This window comes from Biomphalaria glabrata, chromosome 5, assembly GCF_947242115.1.
Source record: "Biomphalaria glabrata chromosome 5, xgBioGlab47.1, whole genome shotgun sequence".
NCBI lineage: Eukaryota > Metazoa > Mollusca > Gastropoda > Planorbidae > Biomphalaria > Biomphalaria glabrata.
The window spans coordinates 1,841,506-1,867,856 of record NC_074715.1 but is presented as its reverse complement, the minus strand read 5'-3'; the positions used below and the strand labels follow the sequence as shown (position 1 = coordinate 1,867,856).

Sequence of the window (26,351 nt, the reverse complement as noted above, 5' to 3'; positions counted from 1 at the left end):
CGCGCCTCCAACCCGTCTACTACAAGTTCTTTTTAAGTCATCACTTAATTGTAATGTCAAACTATCAAGAGTTATATTAATCATTCTTGTATTCATATTTAGTAATACTTGCAAAATGTTTAACATGCTTTGGAAAAGTTTCTCCAGATAATTAAATAATAGTCCACAACTGCCACAGTCCATAGCGCATATCACACGGCCTGGCAGCCATGCTTCATTGAGTAGAGCTCCTAAACCGTACATGCATTCAGAATTGTATTTAGAATAAGTGAAATGGTATTAGACAACACAGAATATCCAAGCCTGGACAACGCCTGCATAGGTTTAGTTGTGCAAAAGGCATATTGCAGTAAATCTTTGATAGGCAACATTTCAAACCATTTCATTACGCTTTATGAAACAGACCAAAGCTAGTCTAAAACTGAGTAAGCCCAACGACCAGGGCCGGATTAAAGCATGTGGACGCCCCGGGGAAGAATCTTTGCGGATGCCCCAGCACTTCTTTAAAGCTTAATAAAAATCTACTTATTCATAAAATACTAACATCTAAAAGAATGCCATATTATGAAAATAAAAGAGTGTTTGAATATTAAATTAAATTTGCCTTCGTTTAAAAAAAATTGATTAATATGCACATTTTGGTAACCAAGAATATGTACATTTCTCGGGTTTGCGCGAAGTAGTAATGCCGGAGTCTATTATCAGCACAACAGGAGAGGACACCTTTTTTTAAGCACGACAAAGTTGCCAACTCTAAGATTTAAAGTATTGTTGGTAAAAATAAGTGAACATTTAAAAAAAAAAAAAGTTGCTTACCTGTCGAAATATGTATTTGTTCTCTATTGTTAGTTCCCCTTTCTAATGGAATCTTTAAGGTACTTTATTGGAGCACCCTACCCATTTTTCATTGATATTACATAGAAATACAGGCCGCGTATGGCGACCCCTGAAGGTGGTACCTGGGGCATCGTGCCCCCATACACCCTCTCTAACTACGCCTTTGTCGGGGGCCTTGACATTCGACATCATAATATGAGATAATATGCTTAATAAATGTATAACATTATAATATATTACTTCCTGAGAGTAACCCCATCAGAAAGTGCCAACCTGTGTGGAATACATGCAACAGGGCCACTAGCTTATATAACAACATATAATAACATAAGAATATTATATAGAATTGGCCTAATTTTCATTATATAACAATAATAAAAAAATGATTTCTGGCACTCGTGTGGGGGACCCAGCTCGGGTGGTGGCACGGGGAACTTTCGAAATAAGATCTCCCTCCCCCACTCTAGTATTGCCACTAAACAGCCATTTTTTTCCGACCAGCAGCTGTTAATGGGATATTAAAAGACAGGCCTGTCCATTCTCCAATAGTGTCCAAGCAGCTTATTTTCGGTCGAGCTTTTATTCGTTCTGTCACTACTGTATCTTTAAAGATGACTGTAGACAGCCATGTCTTACAATTTTTTTTGTTTTTTCTTTTTAATATATTAGCATGTCCAAATGGTCAGTGGGGTCTAAACTGTATCGACCGGTGCAGCATAAATTGTAACAAAAGATCATGTGAAAGCACATCTGGTTTATGTGACAAGGGATGTAACGGATTTGCAGATCCACCATTTTGCACTATGGGTACAACGGAAATTTTTTTTATTTTGAAGCTATTGAACTATAAATTTATGATTTAAAATAGATGTCTTAAGTTTTCTTAATTTAAGTAGTCATGGGTTACAACAACTCTTGTAAAAAAAATGTTTCTTTTATTAAAATGTTTTTTTCTGATATCTTCAATTCATCAGTATGTCCAAGTGGCCAGTGGGGTCCTAACTGCAGCAACCAGTGCAGTGAGAATTGTTTCAATGGATCGTGTGATAGTACAACTGGTCTGTGTGACAAAGGATGCAACGGATTTATTAATCCGCCCTATTGTGATACAGGTAATATACAAACAGAGAAATCTTGCACATTTACCTATCTTATTTCGTGTTTTTAATTAGTTAACAAATTGTTGCTGGCCAGATGTTTCCCCATCTCAAACATGGGCCAAGCGGCCTTTACAAGATATCCTAAGCTGTAAGAGGCATGTCTCCAGGGGATCTGTTATGATGTGACCTAATAAACCATCAGTTAAAAAAAGAAAACTTACAAATATCGATAGATGCACATATTTATGGCAAAGAGGAAATGGGTTGTCAGAGCTAGTCAGGAAAACCAGGAAAACCTGGCAAAATTTATTCCATTGGTTAACATGCATGACTAAATGCATGAAGCGCAGGACGCGGGTAATATCAGGCTAGTAAATATATATATATATATATATATATATATATATATATATATATATATATATATATATATATATATAATATATATATATAATTAAGCTTTTAGAATCAATTATTCCAATAGCCTTAATTATAAATAACAAACCAAACATGCGCTACATAGAATGTAAATATACATTTTTGTATACTTTTTGTTTGATTATGTAGACACGAATTGTGTTGTAAATTAAGTTGCAGATTTGAAGACAGCAGATTTGAAAACCACGGATTGTCCAGCAGGTTTTCACGGTACTAACTGTAGTCTCCAATGTTCTTCCAACTGTAATGAGAATGTATGTAATAGATTTGGTCTCTGTATTTCATGTAAAGCTGGATTTGCTGGTCTCTACTGTGAACTAGGTAAGATACTTCCTTAAATATTTTTTATCACCTAAATTGTCCATATATATCTATATATCTATATCTATATCTATCTATCTATCTATCTATCTATCTATCTATCTATCTATCTATCTATATATATATATATATATATATATATATATATATATATATATATATATATATATATATATATATATATACGTAAAAATATGACTTTCCAAAGGTTATCAATATTTTTTTAAAATTTAATTTGTCATACTTGCTCTACTTATGTAACTTTTGATTTGGTCATTCTTAGTGACAGACACAGATTCCGGTGGTTACACATTTACCTCAGGAGTTGGTGTTGGAATAGTTGTTGGTGCTGTTGCTGTCGTGATTGTTGTGGCTGCAGTTCTATGTCGACGGAGAAAGAAGCAGCCAAAGCATCAAAGCCATGACGAGTCAAACCACGGAACCATACTCCAAGTTTATCGGAGTGTCAATAAACTGAATGTATACAGTCATTTGAACGAAGAGACCACTGAACCAGGTAACTTGAGTCTACTAAATTGTCTAAACAGCTAAATTATATTGGAAAGTAGTCAATCAAGCTGCATGTCACAATGACTTGTTACTTTTTCACTTAAACGTGACTAAGTTTTAAAAAAATGGCTTCAAATTGCAGACAATATAGGAGTACTTCAAAACTGAATAACCAATGTCGAAGGAGATATATGTGACAGTGCTGTTATCAGCTAAATGAAAACAAAATGAGCTAGAATTGTAATATGTTACAGTGTGGTAGTGGATATTTGCATAAAATCTTATTAATTGCCGCTCTCTAAGAGCCCAGTGTTATTAAATATCCTTTTCAATTATAGAATGAAAATTGAAATTTTAAATAACCTTATAAGTCTTAGAGTGAATTTGAAATTTCAAATAGCCTTTTAAGTCTCAGAATGAAACTGAAATTTCAAATAACCAAATAAGTCATAGAATGAAATTGAAATGATTTTGTACAGAACTTTGAAAATCTGATTACGCTATGCTGAAATGTGCACACCAATTTTCGTACAATCAATTTCATTGTTTAAGGACCATGGCATAGTGGAAGAAACAGTGCTACGTGTCAAACACCTTTGGTGTAAACTCATCAGTTACTTTTGATGATACAGAAGACTAATGAAAATATATTCTAACAAAAAACAAAACAATGTTAAATTTGTGGTAATGTTTTTGTGTTTACATTCCTTGCTTACAGATGAAGTTGAAGCAGATTTAAGAAAATCACACGAACTCTGAAAATTCAGCCAACACAATTTATGGGAACATGTAAATGTGCACAGCAATTTTCAAAATATCTGATAATATTGTTAACTATTGCAATGGACAGTAATGTTTTGTTCCGTAATTATAAACACATTTACATAAGAGGTTACAATTTTAAAGAAACCAGCAGACGGTTGGTAGTAAAAAAGATACAATCGTCTCATTCTGAGTATGCATTTTGAAATTGACATTTACAAATAAAATTCTGTAAATATTTTAGTTTTTGTATTTGTTAAACAAAACGACATGAGTATAAAATAAGCATGCATTTATTTTTTTAAAATTTTTTACTGTGATTAAAATATTTTGTACAGGAATTGATTGCGTCATTCAATTATTTGGAGAACGAGATTGTTTTGGATTGTAAAACTTATATCAGTGAAAAGAAAATGTATTTATAATTTTATTATTATTAATATGCTAGAAATGAACGAGTAGTCATTCTCTGGCGCTTCCAGGGTCGAGTTTCGTTAAAGGGAAATAAATTTCATCGTAGTCTCTTTATCAGTTTCCACCGAGGAATTTTCTGGTGATGTGGCAGCTCTGCAGAAGTACCGCCCTCTGACAGGCAACGAGAATGTTCCTAGAAATGTTAAGGGCCTTGAAAGTGTCTGTGAGGTCAGTTGTTATCCCCTCGGTTGATAAAACAATGGGGTATATTGTTGTTTTAGATAATTTCCATAAACGCTTCATCTGCAAGCCAAGGTTCCAATATTTTCGTTGTTTTTCCTGCTCATTTTTTTTTTCTTTATTATATATATCAATATCTCTCATTCCCCCAATCTGCCTGGACCCCCAATTATTCCTTTTTAATTCGAAATCAAATAAAATAATTAATTCCCATCAATTACTAATTGTAAAATTTTTTGGAATAAATCTTGTCACGTTCAATGAATAAATGTGCAATGTTTTAACTTGATCCGAGAATAGGAAATGTAAAAAAAAAAAAAAACACAACATGTTTAATCTTTTTACCAGACCAACGGAGAGACAGACAGACAAACAGAGCGAGCTGATAAAAGCTTTGTAAAAGATGACTCTAATTAATACAAAACAGCTTTTTAATTTATTGTGAGTTATGTTAGTTTTGTTACATGCCTAGATTCACAAAGTAAAAACAGGTAAACTTAAGGTAGGTAAAGTCCAGACGGATACAAGATATGTGATGGTCCACCCAATACAATTTATGAGACTAGGGAGTAGTGTACAGCAATCATTTCTTATAATTGACTTATACTATATTTATTTGGGAAATAATTTATTCCAAGATTATATAAATCAGCAGACGATAAGAAGCGTCCATCTTGTGTTTTTGACAGCAGACGATAAGAAGCGTCCATCTTGTGTTTTTGACATCAGTCGATAAGAAGCGTCCATCTTGTGTTTTTGACAGCAGACGATAAGAAGCGTTCATCTTGTGTTTTTGACAGCAGACGATAAGAAGCGTCCATCTTGTGTTTTTGACATCAGACGATAAGAATCGACCATCTTGTGTTTTTGACTATATGAAGCGTCCATCTTGTGTTTTTGACAGCAGACGATAAGAAGCGTCCATCTTGTGTTTTTGACATCAGACGATAAGAATCGACCATCTTGTGTTTTTGACAGCAGACTATATGAAGCGTCCATCTTGTGTTTTTGACAGCAGACGATACGAAACGTCCGTCTTGTGTTTTCGACAGCAGACGATAAGAAGCGTCCATCTTGTGTTTTTGACAGCAGACGATAAGAAGCGTCCATCTTGTGTTTTTGACATCAGACGATAAGAATCGACCATCTTGTGTTTTTGACAGCAGACTATATGAAGCGTCCATCTTGTGTTTTTGACAACAGACGATACGAAACGTCCGTCTTGTGTTTTCGACAGCAGACGATAAGAAGCGTCCATCTTGTGTTTTTGACATCAGTCGATAAGAAGCGTCCATCTTGTGTTTTTGACATCAGACGATAAGAAGCGTCCATCTTGTGTTTTTGACAGCAGACGATAAGAAGCGTCCATCTTGTGTTTTTGACAGCAGACGATAAGAAGCGTCCATCTTGTGTTTTTGACAGCAGACGATAATAAGCGTCCATCTTGTGTTTTTGATAGCAGACGATAAGAAGCGCACACATTATAATTCATCAATTAAGCTAAATCAATGAGAATTCAAGCAACAACTTGAGAGAAACTTACAGACTATAATCATAAAATGTCATACGCCTAGGCATAGGTTTTTTTTTTTAAGCTTAAAAATTTCCTTTCCAAAAAAAAAATAATTTTACGTATTGATCACTTTCTCCACTACTTGATGACATCTGATAAAAAAAATTTAATCTACGAGCATTTAACATCAGTCTAAATAATACTAAATCAGACACCAATCAACTAACTCTATGTGCTTAGATATGTGCTTAGGATGGCTGCCTGGTCGTACGGTTTGCGCGCTGGACTGTCGTTCGGATTTATCGACGGTCGAGGGTTCAAACCCTGCCCGCTCCCATCCCCCGTCGTCCTGCTGGAGGTTTGAACTAGGAAGTAAACTATCTTCAACTCTGAAGGAACATCCGAAACATGTAAAAAAAAAAAAAAAAAATATCGGAGGTCAAATTTTAAAACCTCACGAATTTACAATCATAATAAAATACCCAGAGAGACACAAAGATAGAGGCAACTTTCTTATTCCATACGCCAGAACAAATTATTACAATTGATCCTGCGGCCTAGTGCCATTAGAGCCAGGAACGCGTTTCCTGAATCAGCCAGGAAAACCAATGACATTTTAAGTCAGTAATTAACATGCATGACTAGACTGACACATGAAATACGTAGGACGTAGTTATCTTCTTTTTTGAAGTAACGTCTGTAATCTATAAGATAAGATAAGATATCAAATATGCATTGAGCTATCGTACCAAGTATGATTTAAATGTGTATAGGCCGTATGTTACAACACGTGGTCCATAGACGCAGTTGTATATAGAATCGCTTCAAGCAGGTAGCATTCGTTTCAGTCTGACGGTTAATACAAAAAGTAGAAGAAAAAAAAAAAGGATCTACCTACACGGTAAATTAATTGTACTTCGCTTTCCCCACGTGACTTGCGAGACAGACTGTAAACACGTTTTTAACTTCCTGGTTCTTTATGACGACATGTAAATGGCGGAGATATTTAATGCATTGTTTCCATCAAAATGAGACTTAAGATTGCCCTAGATCGCCTCAAACCAACTTTTCTCTTTCTATCGTGTGTTCTGGTCACAGCAAAAGGTAAGGTATTTACTTTCACTTATTTCAGAAATGTTATTGATGCTATCAAGTCTTATTTGTTTCGCTAGTATTATATGTTTCAGACGTCTGTTCAGAAAGGAAATCATTACACGTCCTAAATAAAACCGTCCTGCTGGACGAGAGGGCATGGTTCGAACCCGGGACCATAGATACGATAAACAAATGCTCCTTCTTCCCTAGTGCTATTAGAGCATGGAATGGGTTGCCTGAGCTAGCCAGGAAAACCAGTGACTTGGCAGAATTTAAGTCATTGGTTAATATGCATGACTAAATGCATGACGCGTAGGACGTAATCATCTTCTTTTTTGAAGTAACGTCTGTATTATGCAAAGTAGCTGGACTTCTGCTTTAAATAGGCCATTATTTTAGTTTATGATTAAATTATAACAAGTAGATTAAACTAATGTGTGTGTACTCGTTGTGAGGAATTAAGAATAGACTTGTTGATGCATGGCCGACGGTTGGGTAAATTCAGTCGAGTGGAAATGCTCGATGAAGTAGAATCCTCATCCTCGTGACATATCGGCTCCTAGATTTCTGCGCATGCCGAGAACGTTTATTAGTTGTTTTTTTTATTGGGTTGGGGGGAGAAATGGGAAGGAAGGGAGATAATAAAGTTTTATTTTAATGAGTAAATAATAATTATTGTAAAACGTAAACTAAACCTCTATGGCCATATAATAAGGTCTTCGGGGCTCGCAAAGACCTTCCTTCAGGGAACAGTATCAGGTAAAAAAAGAAGAGGCAGACAGAGAAAGCGATGGGAAGACACCATAAAAAATGGAAGGGTCTGCCATTAAAGAGGCTCTATCGAAGGCAAAAGACAGGGAGGAATGGAGAAAGACTCTCGACGAATCTTGCGTGGTGCCCCAACGGTACAATAGACTAAAGCAGGGGTTCTTAATTTGTGGGTCGCGACCCCCATTGGGGATCGATTGACGATTCGCCAGGGGTTGCCTAAGACCATCGAAAATATGATTGTTAATGTCTATTCTTCTATTGCTGTATGTGTGTGTTTAGGGGGGGGGGGGTCGCGGCAGAGTGGGGGGATTTAAAAAGAGGTCGCCGAGCTTAAAAGGTTGAGAACCGCTGGACTAAAGGATAGGCGAAGGTTAAGGTGAATTATTAGTAAAATCACTACACTGAATGGACAGAATTAAAACGTAAGGACAGAGAGGAAAGAAAAAGATGGTAGACAAATCTTACGTGATGCCCCAAAGGTCCAACAGACCAATGACAAAGGGATAGATGAAGTGGACATATTATTAAAGCACCACTGGTCAGAAGTAAAAAAGTAAAGTAGCGATAGTACTTAAAACACTAGACCGTAGCTTTCAAAGACAAAAACAAATTTTAAATATGATTCCAACTAGGCTGCAGAGATGGTGTACATTCTTTAAAAACATTTGTCTGCAGCCTGCACTTCCGGTTGGTTTGGTTCCAAATGTCAGTTCATGTGTCACTGCAGCGCAAACGGCATTTGTGACGACACTGGCAGGTGTTCGACGAAATGTGACAACGGATGGTTTGGCCAAACATGTCAGTATCGTAAGTATCCTGCAAGCACAGTACATTCTAATGTACATATAGAATATAGATAGGTGGGAGTATGGACGGCCAAGCAGACAGACAGGTAGACAGAGAGTGAGACATAAAGACATTAATATTGACGGGAGACGGAAAAAAACATGATAGAGTATCATAGCGACGTGCTATGTGAGAGACAAACAGACATATAGACAGACAGACAGAGAGATAGATAGATAGATAAATAGATAGATATATAGATAGATAGATAAAAGACAGACAGACAGACAGACAGACAGATATAGATAGATAGATAGATAGATAGATAGATAGATAGATAGATAGATAGATAGATAGATAGATAGATAAAGGACAGACAGATAGACAGACAGACAGACAGACAGATAGATAAGTATCCTGCAAGCACAGTACATTCTAATGTACATATAGAATATAGATAGGTGGGAGTATGGACGGCCAAGCAGACAGACAGGTAGACAGAGAGTGAGACATAAAGACATTAATATTGACGGGAGACGGAAAAAAAAAACATGATAGAGTATCATAGCGACGTCCTATGTGAGAGACAAACAGACATATAGACAGACAGACAGAGAGATAGATAGATAGATAAATATATAGATATATAGATATATAGATAAAAGACAGACAGACAGACAGACAGACAGATAGATAGATAGATAGATAGATAGATAAAAGACAGACAGACAGACAGATAGATAGATAGATAGATAGATAAATAGATAGATAGATAAATAGATAAAAAACAGACAGATAGACAGACAGACAGACAGATAGATAGATAGATAGATAGATAGATAGATAGATAGATAGATAGATAGATAGATAAAAGACAGACAGACAGATAGATAGATAGAAGGATAGATAGATATATAGATAGATAGATAAAAGACAGACAGACAGACAGACAGATAGATAGATAGATAGATAGATAGATAGATAGATAGATAGATAGATAGATAGATAGATAAATAGATAGATAGATAGATTAGAAATAGATAAATAGATATCATAGATAGATAGATTAGAAATAGATAAATAGATAGTATACATAGATAGATAGATGAAAGACAGACAGACTGATAGATAGATAGATAGATAGATAGATAGATAGATAGATAGATAGATATACAGATAGATATACAGATAGATAGATAGATAGATAGATAGATAGATAGATAGATAGATAGATAAAAGACAAACAGACAGACAGACAGACAGATAGATAGATAGATAGATAGATAGATAGATAGATAGATAGATAGATAGATAGATAGATAGATAGATAAAAGACAGACAGACAGACAGATAGATAGATAGAAGGATAGATAGATATATAGATAGATAGATAAAAGACAGACAGACAGACAGACAGATAGATAGATAGATAGATAGATAGATAGATAGATAGATAGATAGATAGATAGATAGATAAATAGATAGATAGATTAGAAATAAATAAATAGATATTATATATATATATATATATATATATATATATATATATATAGATAGATAGATAGATAGATAGATAGATAGATAGATAAATATATACATAGATAGATATGCAACGTTGTCCTATTGTTTTATTATCAGAGGACCTGGCCACTATACCAGGTGCTACAATAACAACACTGCCCACACAGACCACACTAACCTGGCTGACAGACAGAGATGAAACAACGTGTAATGTGGACGACAAGCTTACATCCATACACATCTCTTGGGACACGCCATTTCCTTTTACCTGGCTAAGACTTAATGTCAACACTCCAGGTAGGGTGGCAATGATTTACTGAACAATTCATACTTGTTTCTATAGTTACGCACACATTGCCGGCATTAGGCCGATTTTACCGCTTGTTCCTAATTGGGGCCCGAGCCTGGAAGGGTCCCTTCAATTTTCAATTTAGCTTGCCAACTTTTCACGTACTCAAATTGTAAACTAGATGGAGCCTGGACACTAGATGGGTTTGTAGAAAATGGCTCTCACATTTTTTTAAAAAGAATTTTCAAAGTTTAGTTATATTTTTTTGGAAAAAAAAAACGACCTAATTGGCCTCACAGTGAATCCTATGGTTGGACTGTTGCACATTTTAAAGTATAATCTTTAAAAAAAAAAGTGCACATGTATGTTTTAATTTCAACACGCTTTCAGAGGGAATTCCAGCACCCGACTCAAATGTTTTGTTTTTTTATAAATTCAGTAAAGAGTTGGATTTTTTTAAAATATAAAAGATGTATGCACACCCTCCAGAAAAGACTGACATGCCCGTAAGAGCAAGGAGTAAGTCTCCACAGACTTTTGCAGCCTGCGGTAAAGAAAATTCGGGAATTAACCAGACCTCAGTAATAAGCAGACATTTTTCGCCCAGGAGCCAAGCGAATTTTGAAAACGCGGACCTTGGGTCGGATTATATATAGGTTTTCCTATTATTTTTTTTTTTTAGTATGCACTTACCTGCGAGCAGTAGTTTTAAGTGGTCGAGAGTTATGCGGTGTATTTGATTTTTGGGCCGTAAGTTAAGTAATGTCAAACAAAGAGGTAGACCTAAGACATAACTTGGTCTAATGGGATAACTCCTTTTCAATGTCCAATTTTCAGTTCAGGAACTTGGAGCTTCTAGAGAGCAAACTTTCTGTTTGCATTAACTGTGGTAACTTGACGCGTACGCAACGTAACACATGATACCTCTAGTTAAATTTGTTTAAATAAACTTCTATCAACTCACTCTGTCAGTTTGTCTGTCCCACACCCATTCTCAAACATAATGTTGGAAAGTATTCATTTTTAATATGTTGTTTTTTTTCTAACGCGAATAAAAACAAATTCAAACTTTATTCACAGATTCCCTACTTGCATTTACTGCAGCATTCAAGCTTTCTACGAACGCTTCAACTTTTAGTTGTAACAATCCTTCAGTAGCTATAATAGACAGTAAAACAGTGGACTACAGATGTAATTTGAATGACACTATAACACAACTGATATTAACAGGACCTGGCCTCAAGTCGATATGCTCTCTTTACATAAGTGGAGGTAATTTATAAGGATACTGTAGTGACCTAGATAAGTTTGGAGATTTTGTTTTTTTGTACATAGATAGATTGTGCATTGTTTTTAGGGACAGTAAAAGTAGTGACGTAGTCAGACAGACGCATGACGTTGCAGAATACGTGTACATGATAGGAGAAGACGATGGCTAGGGCTTGTAGAAAGATATATAATGAATAGACTGCTGATTGAACCGACGGATAGAGTGACAAGACAATCATCCTGCAATCTGTAAATAAACATCAGTGGAAGTCTTCACAAGTTTTATTAAGTGTATTATAGTTAACTTAAATGTTGTGTTTAGAATAATTGAAATAGTCTCAAAAAGACAACACATACAATCCAAGCCAGGATAATTCTAGCACAGTTCTAGCAGTCCAGTTCATAGTGATTTATTTATCAATCTGCGAAACCTAATTGTATTATTAGTCTCATTCATCTTTAATCGTGTTTGTTACTATATATATATATATATATATATATATATATATATATATATATATATATATATATATATATATATTCTATTGTTTTTCTATTATTTTGCCTTTCCACCCCTCCCATCTCTCTCTCTCTCTCTCTCTCTCACACACACACTTTTATAATTATTGTATTTATGTCGCACATTCATCGGCAAAAACAGATTTAACCTAATGGATGGACACAGTTCTCGAAAAGGGCTCTAACAATTTTCCTAGAAATTTGTCAGTTGATGTATATCTTTGGGAAAAGAAATACTAGCTATTTGACCACAATGGAAAAACTTTAATTTGACCGTTATAATTTTTTTTTGAAATTATATAAAACAAAAATGATTTAAATTTGGCTAGAGGACTGGACAATCTTTAATCTCAAACAGATGTAAGCCCTTGTCATTCAAGAGTTTAATTCATTAATATTAAGGAAAATTTGCGCACGTCTTCTAAATCAAGATCTAACGGACTTTCATTAGAATTTTATATATTTAACTCAGAGTAAATATATTGATACTCTAACCCTTGATTTTTTGTTTGTTTTATTTTTATTTTATTTTTTTTTGTGCTGAGAAAAAATGGGGGGGGGGGGGAAGTGTTCCCCTAAATAGATGTTCCATTTGAATGCAACAGTGTAACGTATACATATAAATGGTCTTCGCGGCTTGCAAAGACCTTCCTTCAGGGAACAGTACCAGGAAAAGGATGAAGAGGCGGACACGATTTGTGAACCGTCTTTCTCCATTCCTCTCTGTCTTTTGCCTTCGATAGAACCTTTTTCAATGGCAGGCCCGTCCATTCTTTTATGTTGTCCTCCCATTGCCTTCTCTGCCTCTTCTTTCTTTCAACTGTTTTCGTTTGTTGTTTTCTATTTCTTTCTTTCTCTATTTCTCTCTTGCTCTTTTTATTCATCTCTCTTTTCTTCCCCCTTTTCTTTCCTTATATTTTCCCTTCTTTTTCTATATTTTTCTCTCGCTATCACTACTTATCTTTTTTTTTTTTTTGGTTATTTTTTTTTCTCCATCTCTTTTTCTCTCTTTTAAGAACTAACTTTGTTTCTTTCTCTCTTTCTGTCTCTATTGGTCTCTTTCTTTTTGTGTCTCTCTTTTCTCTTTCGTCTTTTGTTTCTATAAGTGTTCTCTTACATCAGTCATTAGAAATGTACCCATCCCAAGGAAACGACCCAGTCATCAATAACACTAAAATTCAAGTTAGACTTTTACTTACAGTTAGGATTATAAGGGTCTCATATGACCAGCACAACAACCAATCTTGACCAGCTCAGGCCAGGTAGCCAGAGAAAGGCTAACTCAAAGATGTTTAATCCACAACCCAAATCCGACCGCACTCTACATTTAACAACCGTGCGTTTAATAACCTGATCACCTTGTCCCTATATCTGATATGTGTGAAAAACATAAAGAAGCTAAAGTGTGTTGTGTTATTCTTCCCAGGTCGTAATGTAGCCTTACGCCAATCAGCTGAACAGACAAGTACATATATTGGTAATGGTTTAGACTTGGGCCCTTCACTGGCTGTTGATGGGAATGCTCATTGTAGAATAGGTACCACATCCCATACTGATGCTGAACCGAGTCCTGCTTGGACAGTTACTCTAGAAAATTCTAAAGTGGTAAATAGATTTGTCATATACAACAGAGGTAATTGTTTTTGTTATCCTAGTATCGTTATAACTAGTCTAGAGCCAACATGGCGTAGTTAGCCGTATTACCGTAATTAGTGCTGAGTAAATGTTAAAGTTTATAAGCGTTGCTTATATGTTTATGTTAACCTAATAAAGATGACATCTGGATTCTAGATCTAGAAGTAGATCTAGACCACCGGTTCTCAACCTTTTAAGCTCGGCGACCCCATTTTACTATCCCCCAATCTTCCGCGACCCCCCCCCCCTTTCCCATAACATACACAGCAATAGAAGAATACACTAAATACAATCCATATTTTCGATGGTCTTAGGCGACCCCTGACAAATCGTCAATCGACCCCTCAAGGGGTCGCGAACCACAGGTTGAGAACCCCTGATCTAGAATATATTTTAGAGTTCTTAATCAGAAATCGTTTTATTATTACTTTTTTTTAAATTATTTTATTTTATTTGAAGTTCAATTATGGAGGTACTGTCTTTTCAAAACGTATATTTTTTTTAAAAAAGTTTTTCTTATTTTTCGCAAAGCACATTTTTCGTGCTAATACCAAGCTCAGTGTGCTATGGTTCTATGGATCAATCTCTTTTGTGGTCATGTGGAGTGGAGGTGTATCCGTGAGAAATATTTCAGTTCTGCCTTTAGGCACTCAACAAAACACACATTATCTCCAGTAGAGATTCAAACAAAATCTTCCTTCTAAGAAGCCAAATGGTTTTGCCACTCAGCCACACATATTCGACAACTATAGAACGCTGAAATACACCCCAAAAATGCATTACATATATATAAGTGGATATAAAATAAATATACAAATATATAAAGAAAGTTAAATTTTACTCCAGAAAATGGTTTAAGCTACACATATCTGTTTTATTTTTTCCTTAGCCGACTGCTGTTTAAATCGTTTGAAGAATTTTATTTTGACCTCGCTTGATATCAACAACAACACATTGTGGACTTATCAGGACACAACTCCAGAGGCTGCCTTAATCTACACATTTACCAGGCTGCAAAGCGATCCTATCTCTAGGATAAGAATTGTCCCTACAGTCAAAGAAAGTTCTGACACTCAATATGTAGTTGCGTTGTGTGAGGTTTTGATGTATGGAGGTATCTAACACTCTCACTCTTTCTAGTCTATTCTTCCTCTCTCTTTTTTTTTCTCTCTTCTATCTATCTATCTATCTATCTATCTATCTATCTGTCTATCTATCTATCTTTCTGTTTATCTATCTATCTATCTATCTATCTATCTATCTGTCTGTCTGTCTGTCTGTCTGTCTGTATGTCTGTCTCTGTCTGTCTCTCTCTGTATATATATGTATATATATATATATATATATATATATATATATATATATATATATATATATATATATATATATATATATATATATATATATATATATATATATATATATGTATATATATATATATATATATATATATATATATATATATATATATATATATATATATATATATTATATGTGTGTGTGTGTGTGTATAGACAGACAGACAGACAGACAGACAGACAGATAGATAGATAGATAGATAGATAGATAGATAGATAGATAGATAGATAGATAGATAGATAGATAGATAGATAGATAAACTGCTGAATCTCGAAGAGTGGTCATTTCGCGACTAATGTACTAGTTATGTCTCCTTTTCAATACTAATCAAAATAGTTATTCAGCAATAATTAGTTGACTGAATGATTTAAAAAAAAAAAAAAGATTGATTCATATATAGTTAGGCGCTATAAATAACTGTTTAAAGATTCCATTTGATCAGAGAATGGATGTGGGAGACATAACGTGTACAACTGGCAAAGGGAAAAAACTACATATTTGTCATATTTGTGAATAATGAACTATTATTTCCCTTATTGGTATACAAAAATATGTACCAGTAATTAATTTACTTTTTTTTTTTTAATTGATTTTTGTATAGTCTTCGTAAATAACTTGGTCCGAGAATGGCAGTAGGAGAAAAAACAACTATCTACCTTAAAAATTACCTAACAGACAGAAGATGAGAATTGTGAGGCGTAGTGATAGAAGCTTTGTGAAATAGCAAACTGCTGTGTACTTCGAAGTGTGATAACTGTTTATCTTGTTGCATTGATCTATAAGTAATATGACAAAGTTTTTCTTTTCCTAAGCGAAGAATATAATTATCATAAAGGTGAAAACAAAAAATCTGCTTAATTACCATTTTTCCGGCAACTTTGGCCAATAGGCCCATGCAATTATTTGCGGACCGGCTGGATGACAAGTGACATGGCCTTCAATTTCCAACCTTTGCCGGTCAATGGGAAGCCTAAATCCAGTTAAAAAACCAATGACTTAGTAGAGTTTAAGCCTCTAATTGAATTGTACGTCTAGATCGAAACATTGAGACACGAAGAAGGTTAGTAGGTATCATTCTGGCACAGGAGGATCCAAAAGCGGTAGAGGTTATTGCTCCATCATCTAATACTACTGCCCCTCCCCCGGGAAAAAAGATGGTAACAGATTTAGCGTTACAATACTACATCCCCCTCCCCCGCCCTCTTTTCTTCATATATATATATAATTGTATTAAAGATTTAAGATTTTGGTTTGGGAAAGAATCGTCCCTGGTCCAATACTTGTGGATCCACACTTTCCTTCAAAATGAGTTCATTATTTTCTGTATCACTATACAGTTATTAAACAGCTTGTATCGTGGGCTCACTTACGTTTAAACGTCTACAGACTGTGTGCCCGGAAGCTGGGGCTTGGAATGCGATAAAACTTGCCCCGTGGAATGCCCTGCCTCCTGTCAACCAGAAACTGGAAAGTGTTTCGAATGCGTTGGTCACAGTGACCCACCTTTATGCAATACAGGTAAAAGATATATGTAACAGTGAAATAAAAAAAAAGTATAAATCAATTAATAGTACCACTTTCATTCTTTGACTTCTTTTTTTTTTTGTTCTCTAAAGAACAGGAACAGGAATGACAAGAATCTATTTGTTTCTATTTACTTAATGAATATTTCAGTTAACTGTTACTATGTGCAAGGCTTCTATATATGTTACACAATTTTCTTTAAAATTTATTCTCCGAATAGACTGCCTCACTGAAATGTTCTTTACAATCGAGATTGCGCTCCTTTATGACCCTTTTACTCCGATGACCCGGGGATGGCTTAAACCCCCTATAACCCGGATGAGAGATTCTCTCTTCGGTGACCCCTCTTTTTAAAGTCTCCCATCAACCAGATGATCATGTAATCACCTTTTTTTTTTTTTTGAGACACAGCCCCTTGAGCCACAGACTATGGTTTCTCCCATCCCAAGCAAGGCCGGATGCCGAAACCATGACAGGACATTCCATATAGCTATAATATAAATTCTCTTTTCTTGGGAGGGCAAGCTATTTATAATTTTTCAGACATTTATGAACATTTATAGTATTCTTTTCTTTTTTTTTAATTCCTTTATAAAAAAAAATGTTGAATAATTTTTCTTATGATTTATTAGCCTGTTCGATTGGTCAGTGGGGTCTTAATTGTATCAACCAGTGCAGTATAAATTGTTACAACAGATCATGTGATAGTACGACTGGTGTTTGTGACAAGGGATGTAATGGATTTACAGATCCTCCTATTTGTATTACAGGTAATGGGGACCTTCAAATATAAGACTAAGGCCTCCTTTAGATATTACAATTGTTCTTGATTCTGTTTGGTACAAATGTTTTACACATTGTTATTTTCCATTTCCCATTCTTGGCTCAAGTTGAAACTTTACACAATTACTCACTGTTCCTAACAAAATATGAATCTATCAAAAAAAAAGTAAACAATCATAATATTAGATAGCAGTAGTTAGTTAATATTGTATGATATAAAAAGGGCAAGAAACCTTACTGTTTTGAGATACATGACTGTAAATATGGAGTTCTCCCCCCCTTAAACAACCCCTCCCCCCATGTTCTGTTTTTATAAATTATTTTTGTTTTTGTTTAAAATTATCAGCCTGTTCAAATGGTCAGTGGGGTCTCAACTGTATCGCCCAGTGCAGTATAAATTGTTACAACAGATCATGTGATAGAATGACTGGTGTTTGTGACAAGGGATGTTATGGATTTACAGATCCTCCTATTTGTAATACAGGCAAGGAGAGTAACTCAATCTTTACCTGTAAATATAAAACTATAACGTCGTTTATTGATGTCCCTTTTCAGAACTTGCGTCTATGGGGCAAGATGATATTAAGCTCATCTGTTTCTTTGGCTAACAATTAATAAGGAGGGTGGTATGTGGCCAGTACAACAACCAACTGTCTTTACTTTCCCTGACTAAAGATAGGCTCCCATTAGAGTTGTGTGGCGTTAGTGGGTGACCTATAAATCCTGAAACTCAAAATCCCAGGACTCACTGAGATTCGAACACAGGCCCCCTCCTTTAGTTTTCACTTTAATAAATGGTTTTACTCCAATAGTTCTTGGAGAAATTTCTTAAACGGTGTTTTTTTCTACAATATGGAACGACAAATAATTAGAATATTTACTACATAATAGTCTATATTGCATAGCCCTAACATCTTAAATATCAGCAACATTTATCTCCACAACCAATTATACATCCAAATTTCATAAAATTTGGTAAATTAATGTGATTTAAAGTGAATAACCATATACACGTTCACCAAATTTGTGTCACATTTTCACAAAGTTTAATACAATTTTTTTACATGTTAGTTTTGTTTCACTGAGATCCTAGGCCCAATTTTAAAAGTTAGACAATCGTTCATTGTTACTAACAAAACGTGAATCGATAAGAAAAAGTAAACAAATATTTACTGAAGTATTTTTTCCTTGTTTAAATTTATCAGCCTGTCCAAGTGGTCAGTGGGGTCTCAACTGTACCAACTTGTGTAGTATGAATTGTTACAACGGATCATGTGATAGGACAACTGGTCAGTGTGACAAATGATGTAACGGATTTATCAATCCACCATATTGTAATACAGGTAACGCGTACGCTCTAGAAATTTGCTGTTATAACTCCATTTTTTTTTTTAAATAAAGCATCTTTTTTAAAATATTTATGCTACAATGTAATTGTACCAAATATCATCTCTTCTACTTGACTTGCATAATGCTCAACTAACTTCTAAAAGTTTACACCAAGAAGGCATTAACAAGCAGTTGTAGTCTAGTGCCCAAAAAAACGTAACAAAGCATAGTCCTATCAGCTCCAACTTTGCACTTTTTCAAGCTTTACCTTTATTTATTGTGACCCCCCCATCCCCCGAGGAAAAAAAATGCGAAAACTCTCCCAAATATCCTATAGGTCTCACCTCAACTAAAATGTAAAACTATTACAGATTGCAGTGTTGGCACATGGGGACCCAACTGTCAATTTCACTGTCGAACTAATTGTTACAACATGACATGTAACAAGGTTACTGGAGTTTGTAACAGCGGATGTATGGGCTACATGGACCCACCAGACTGTATCGTAGGTAAGCATAATAATTAATTTAGACTAAGACCAAGAGGTCTTGAGTTAGAATCCTGGGACTTTAAAATTCGGAACACTAATCATTTTTGAATCATTCATGTAATTAATTTGTAATAGATTTAGAATAACAAATTAAAAAATAAAAACAATAATAGCCAAAATAAATTTTAACCATTTTTTGTGTGTGTGTTTAGCGTAATGTCGTGCCTTTGGGTTCCAATTGCTTTTTTTTTACCAATCACTTCACTGGACCTGTTGGGGGAGAGGTGGCAGGAATCTGGGTAAAGGTTTCAGTTACGGCTTTTTAAAAGCAATGTTTTAAAAATGTTAGACCTGAGTGTGAACTTTAGGGCTCAGCCTCCCCAAACAGATACACTAGCCACTGTGCCGCCTAATTGATAAATTGGAGGTTTTAATGTTATGTATTGCTAGTGCTAGGAGAAATAGCTAAAAATATTCCACCTCCCACGCCTAAAGCGGATCTTCAAAATGAGGTGTGTCAAGATAAAATAACCAATGACGAAGTGCCAGGAAGACACCTTGGCTGGCTTGGACACGTCCATAGAATGTCAGATGGTTGACTTTCACAAGACATTGTGTATGGTGATCGAACAGATGGCAGGAGAGCCGCTGGTAGTCCACATTTACGGTATACGGATGTATGCGAACTTGACATGAAGCTCTTCAAAATCGACACTAGCAGCTAGGAAAACGTGGCACTGGATAGATCCACATGGGGAGAGAGCATACAGAAAGAGTCCAGGATTACAGATGCCAGACACAACAGAAGCAGAAAGAAGGGTGAAAATGCAACGGCGGCTGTTGATTACATATGCCCAACCTGTGACTGCAGCTGTGACTCAAGAATCGGCCTCTATAGTCACACAAGAAGTTGCAAAGGGAAATGATCATCTCTGGAGACGTAAAATGCCACATAATTGTTTGTTTAAATTCTTTTATGCGACCAACTACTTTTATCTGCTTTTAGCTTTGACTGTCCTCATATAAAACGGAATTAATTAATTATGATTAACTTAAAAAAAAAATTGTTGGTTAATTTTTCGATTGTTTTATGTTTTTGCAATATTTCAACTTGATCCAACACTGGAAATTGGGAGAAATAATGTGTTTAAAACGTGTACCAGACGGAGTGAGTTGATTCAAGCTTTGTAATGGTATTTTCTTTCCAGAATGTAAATCTGGCAAATGGGGACGCAACTGTGTTAATAACTGCAGCAGCAAGTGCCAAGAAAAAGGTTGTGACAGAGTTACCGGAATTTGTGACTACGTTTGCGATAGTGTCATGGACTTATTTTGTCCTGCTGGTAAATTATTTTAAAGGTATTTGTCAGGGGCAGGCATGATTATGGTGAATGTGATATTTAAGTATGAAAGAGTTATATCCCTTTGTGAACAGTATACACCTGATGGTTTTGAATATAAGTTTTTTCCTTGTATGATAGAGTGAAATTGGTAGTCAGTTGTTGTTTTTTCCTGAACTGATGATTTTGTTCATATATTCCGTGAGAATGGCTGTCATTGCTGTGCCCTAAAGAATATTAAAGGATTATCTATATTTGGAGTTGAAACAGTTGAGTTAGTAGTAATTGTTATTATTAGTAATAATTGCGAGTGCCCCACTAACGATACAAGCCAAAGCAAAGAACAAGCAAATATTAATGAATAAATGAGCCAAGCAAGAAATAGAACCCTAACTGTAGTTATTGTTATGGAAGGAGGCGCGGTGACTGAGTGTATTATTAGGTTTTGTTTTTGTATTTAAAAATTAAGGTCTTCAGGCAGCACAAAGGTCGACTCCTTAGTTCCCGACAATTCCGATGATGTCGATTCAAACGCCGTTCTCTCTTCTATCTTAGCGTCTTTCTGTCTTTGTCCTATAATGCGCTCTTACGCACCACAAGCACTGGTGCAAGGCAGGGTCGCAACGAAATTTAAATGTGGTTTCAAATTAGTGTTTTTGCGGCGTTCGTAAAAAAAATCGGCCTCTTTTATTTAATTTATTGATCCAACCCAATATAGACCGAATTGCATGAGAGTTTTGTATCAAAGTTTATAATGAATTTGTTATTGATTTCATATAACAGATTGTCCAGCAGGTTTTCATGGTTCTAACTGTAGCCTGCAGTGTTCTTCCAACTGTAAAGAGAATGTTTGTAATCATCTTGGTTATTGTATTTCGTGTCAAACAGGATACACAGGTCTATACTGTGAGAAAGGTAAATATACTGGCCTAGACTTAGTGTTTCACTTTACAATTAATTTACAAAAAGGACTTAGATACTAATATTTTAGATTTTTACTTTAAAAAATCTAAATACCAATATGGTATATTTAAGTAAAGAAAAATAAGTTCTTCTTTGCTAGAATTTAATATTCTTAGGATTACTTGTAACGAAAAAAAAAAAAATCTTTCTTGCCAAATTTTTAGATTGTCCGAGTGGTCAATGGGGCATGTGACAAGTGCTTCAATAAATCTTGTGATAAAACATCAGGTTTTTGTATTCAACGTTAGCTTTATAATTGATATCAATATATTTTATATATCTTATCTTATATAATACAAACGTTACTTCAAAAAAGAAAATGATTACGTCCTACGTGTCCTGCATTCAGTCATGCATATTAACCAATGACTTAAATTCTGCCAAATCACTTGTTTTCATGGCTGGCTCAGGCAACCCTTTCCATGCTCTAATAGCACTAGGGAAGAAGGAGCATTTCTACAAATTTGTCCTAGCATATGGGACGAGGAATGTGCCTTTATCTTTGTGTCTTTCAGAGTATTTTATTACATTTTGTTTATGTACTTGAAGATTAATTTTTAAAAGTGAATAGCTTTTAGACTTGGATCCACTTGCGTAGTTTATTGCATTGGGTCAGCTACGAATTTCGAAGCACTAAGCAAGTCTTTATCAAAAGCGACGGCAGAAATCCGAGCACTTTTATGACAAGTGGTCAAAATCTTGGGAGGAAACCGTGGTGAATGGCAGCATATGCGTCATCCAGATCACGACGATCAAGGGTGGCGGTTGAAGAGGTCAGACCAGTCACTCATTGCGCAGTGCAACCTGTCAGATTCCGTCCAAACTATGACTCCCGATGCCGTCACTGTGGAGAAAGCTTCGAAACGGTGTCGCCTGTCTTATACGACTGTCCCCAGCTCCGGAAGCTAAGAGGGGACGTGTCTGGACAGGCACTCGACTTGTATGGGGGCTACGAGCCATTACGCATGACGGCCCAGTTTCTTAAGCAAAACACTATCTGCTCTGTTTCTAAATTCGCAAGTATTAGTTTCCCTTGTTTCTATAATACAAAATAATTAATCACAAGTAATTAATTATCTAATTGGTGACTTGTCTTATTGATTCATGTCTTGTCTGTGTTACTTAATAATTGTGCGAAGTTTCAGCTTGATCCCAGAAGGAGTGTGGGAGAAATAACGTGTACACACTTTTTACCAGACAGACAGACAGAGTCAGTTGATGTGAGCTTTGTAAAAAGTAAACAATTTTTCCTCAAACAAGAAAGAGTCTAGTCTCTACACAATGTTACCTTTTCCAAAAAAGAAAACATAAATAGGCTTCTTTAAGTTCTTTAGTAAAAGTACACTACCACGCTAATAGAAATAGAAAATTAACATCTTTATAGTGCATCTCAACTTATATAAAGATCAAAACCGAGTTCTGCTGGTATGTACTATCAACTAACCATAATTTACCCACAGTATAAATATTTTCAAGAAAAGAGACATTTTTTTGAAGTCCGAAAATAAGCAAGTGTACTATTTTTATACGTCGCTACACTAACCAAACTTTGACCTACATAATTTTGCGATATGCAAGACAGACAATGCCATTATCTACCCGATGATAGTTATAAAATGTGGATTTCTATTTATTTTTTTCCTTTTGAGAATTTCAAAAACTAATATTTATAACTTTCCCTTGAATTAGGTCAAGCGGGAGACACAACAGAGTCCAGTGGTTTGACATTCCCGGCAGGTGTTGGTGTTGGTGTAGCTGTTGGTGCTGTGGTTGTCGTCTTGATTGTTGTTGTTGTTGCTGTCGTATGTCGACGGAGACGTAAGCGACCACAACCACAAAGTCACGAGGAACCAAAACGAGGCACACGACTGCATGCTTATGACGGTGTCAAAAAAATTAACGAATACAGTCATTCGTACGAAGAAACTTTTGCACCAGGTCACTTGATTTCTGAAGTATTATAAACACTTATATTTAATATAACAAGCTAACAATCTGAGTTTGTGTTTTCACACAATCTTCAGAGGCAGCCCCTATGGGTCAGCCACATAATTTTCCAAACAAACGCGTCACTAACCCAAAATTAGCTTTTGCACCCGAACTTAGCAAGCTACAAATTATAGTCGAAGAAAATGTATTTTCAATAGCGTGTCTAGTGTTTAAAATGTAGATGTAACAGCTTGTCTGTCAGTTTGTCTGTCCGTCTGGTACAAATTTCGCACACGTTATTTCTCCCACTTTCTAGTCTCGGATCAAGTTGAAACTTTGCGCAAATATTTATTGTCGATGACAACACGTGAATCGATCAAAAAATTAACCAGTTAGTCAATTAGTGGTAATTAATTAAGGTTGTTGTATATAGAAAAGGGAAGATAAATCTTACAGTAGGGAGATAGCTGCTCTTTACCTTATTATAGTTTTTATTTTAAGCATTATTTTATATTTCGCTTGTTTAATTTTCCCAACAGATAAATTCCAGACAGATGAAGTCAAGACAGATAACAAGACAGTCAAGACATCTCAAGACCCGCCAAATTCAATTTATGATAACATTGAAGAATGTACATCATTGGGAGAATAATTTCATAATGTCTCATTATACATTTTGTAACACATTAATTTATCATTTTATAAAAAATTATTATTATTATTGATTTTTTTGAGTTTAACAATACTGTTTTGTTCCATAATTATAAATACATTTTTAAAAGTCGTTAAATTTTTAATATACCAGCAGACGATTATTAAAGCCGCCATCTTGTGTATTAGGGAGAATTTTTGTAATGAACTATTGCTGAATGTAGAAATTTTGTGTGCGTCAGATGCAAATAGCTCAAATTTTCAGTACAAGAAATTACAAAAGTCATTTCTCTATAAAAGAAGTTACGAAAGCTATATAATATAAAACCACAGACCTATATATATATATATATATATATATATATATATATATATATATATATATATATATATATATATATATATATATATATATATATATATATATATATATATATTGTTACGAATCTCACTATCCAGGCTAGGTGCTGAAACAAATGTGATACAGACATATATTAAACATAAATGAATAGCAGCACCAGAGACCAAGTTTTTAAGAGAGAAAGTAGTGAATTAAATGCTACGAAAATAAGGAACTGGGCCGACCGAGCCTCGAACCTGTGACTCTGGATTCGACACCACCGCCTAGCGATACCGCACTAAGCGATATTTTCTATCAGGCCTTCTGCTAAACAACACAATACATCTAACACAATAGCTTGACAACAAGAGTTTCAAGTACCAATTTGGAGGTTTAATAACAAATACATCAAGAGCCAATAAAACACTATTGGCTACACGTCAAATGCTATGCTACACAACAGAACTGACTACTAAACACTAAACACTATATATATTCTTAGTGGCGGACGTAAAGGGTTAATGTGTGTGCGGCCTACTGACACAGGCGACTCAGGCCAATCACTCAGGTCAACGGCTGTCGTCCAGCTACATTCTCGGGGACTAAAATGTTATTTAACCTTGGTTAGGCCAATAATAGAATATGCATCCTCTGTTTGGGACACCTCAACTCAAGATAACATTAAGAAACTGGAACAGACACAAAATAGAGCAGTGAGATTCATAACAAAGGAATATTCACATTTGACTAGAGTAACACCTTTAGTATAATCCCTAAATTTAGAAAGCCTTCAGGACAGAAGACTCAAAAGTAAAGTAGCAATAATACATAAAACACTGAACCATAATCTTCAAATACAAAAACAAAATTTAATAAAATACTCTGAAAGACACAAAGATAAAGGCACATTCCTCGTCCCATATGCTAGGACAAATTTGTACAAATACTCCTTCTTCCCTAGTGCTATTAGAGCATGGAATGGGTTGCCTGAGCTAGCCAGGAAAACCAGTGACTTGGTAGAATCTAAGTCATTGGTTAATATGCATGACTAAATACATGACGCGTTGGACGTAATCATCAAATGGTATTTCACAGTTTAATGAATTAGTGATAATTTATTATTTTTGTTTCATATAGAAAAGGGGAGCTTATCCTTCAGTATTGAGTATATGACAGTTTTTGTTTGGTTCTTTCCCTTAGCTACGGTTTTTTAAATACATTTTTAAAATTTACTTTCTTGTTATTCTTCTATTTGCAAAGTTCAAGAGCAGTGAGTTGGTAAGAGAGAGAGAGAGAGAGAGAGAGAGAGAGAGAGAGAGAGAGAGAGAGAGAGAAAGTTAAATAGAATTAGTCATGTCAGACAATAAGTTAATTAGAATAAGTCAAAGTCAGTCGGTTGCTTTGACTTACTTAACATTAAATGAAGTTAAACTGATTGGAAGATGAAGTAAAACATTTCACGAACATAGAATAAATGAGTCGATAAAAGGCAAGCTAAAAAGTGTTGTCACATTTTAAATTTGAAGCCAACAAATGAAGCTTTCACTACGTGTAATCTCTGTTAGTGGACAGTGGACATTGGGTTCAAGTTTATTGACTAGACGACGAATGTGTACAGTGGAT

At 35.1% G+C, this 26,351-nt stretch overlaps 3 protein-coding genes across 8 annotated transcripts in view; all 3 read left to right on the top strand.

Moving 5' to 3' along the window:
• LOC106064625 (multiple epidermal growth factor-like domains protein 10) overlaps positions 1-4,309 on the top strand; it is a 25,382-nt gene extending 21,073 nt beyond the window's left edge. For all 5 annotated transcript variants that reach the window (XM_056031221.1, XM_056031219.1, XM_056031222.1 and 2 more), the window contains 5 exons: positions 1,507-1,644; positions 1,812-1,949; positions 2,529-2,696; positions 2,980-3,213; positions 3,925-4,309. In XM_056031221.1, the coding sequence (XP_055887196.1) occupies positions 1,507-1,644; positions 1,812-1,949; positions 2,529-2,696; positions 2,980-3,213; positions 3,925-3,965 (719 nt within the window). In that variant the 3' untranslated portion in view covers positions 3,966-4,309. The remainder of the gene's footprint in view (positions 1-1,506; positions 1,645-1,811; positions 1,950-2,528; positions 2,697-2,979; positions 3,214-3,924) is intronic.
• A 2,784-nt stretch (positions 4,310-7,093) lies between these two features.
• On the top strand, positions 7,094-19,522 carry LOC106074751 (uncharacterized). 2 transcript variants are annotated; one of them, XM_056031235.1, is made up of 11 exons: positions 7,094-7,239; positions 8,677-8,808; positions 10,426-10,605; positions 11,678-11,869; positions 13,812-14,018; positions 14,910-15,134; positions 16,766-16,897; positions 17,536-17,673; positions 18,033-18,170; positions 18,892-19,029; positions 19,387-19,522. In XM_056031235.1, the coding sequence occupies exons 1-10, from the start codon at positions 7,164-7,166 to the stop codon at positions 18,990-18,992; spliced, it is 1,521 nt and encodes a 506-aa protein (XP_055887210.1). In that variant the 5' UTR covers positions 7,094-7,163; the 3' UTR covers positions 18,993-19,029; positions 19,387-19,522. The 2 variants fall into 2 exon arrangements, with proteins under 2 accessions (XP_055887210.1, XP_055887211.1); XM_056031236.1 differs by lacking the exon at positions 18,033-18,170.
• A 517-nt stretch (positions 19,523-20,039) lies between these two features.
• Positions 20,040-24,587, top strand: LOC106062587 (uncharacterized). Its single transcript, XM_056028524.1, has 5 exons — positions 20,040-20,156; positions 20,714-20,864; positions 21,629-21,760; positions 23,498-23,746; positions 24,277-24,587. The coding sequence occupies exons 1-5, from the start codon at positions 20,040-20,042 to the stop codon at positions 24,387-24,389; spliced, it is 762 nt and encodes a 253-aa protein (XP_055884499.1). The 3' UTR covers positions 24,390-24,587.
• The last annotated feature ends 1,764 nt before the right edge of the window (positions 24,588-26,351 follow it).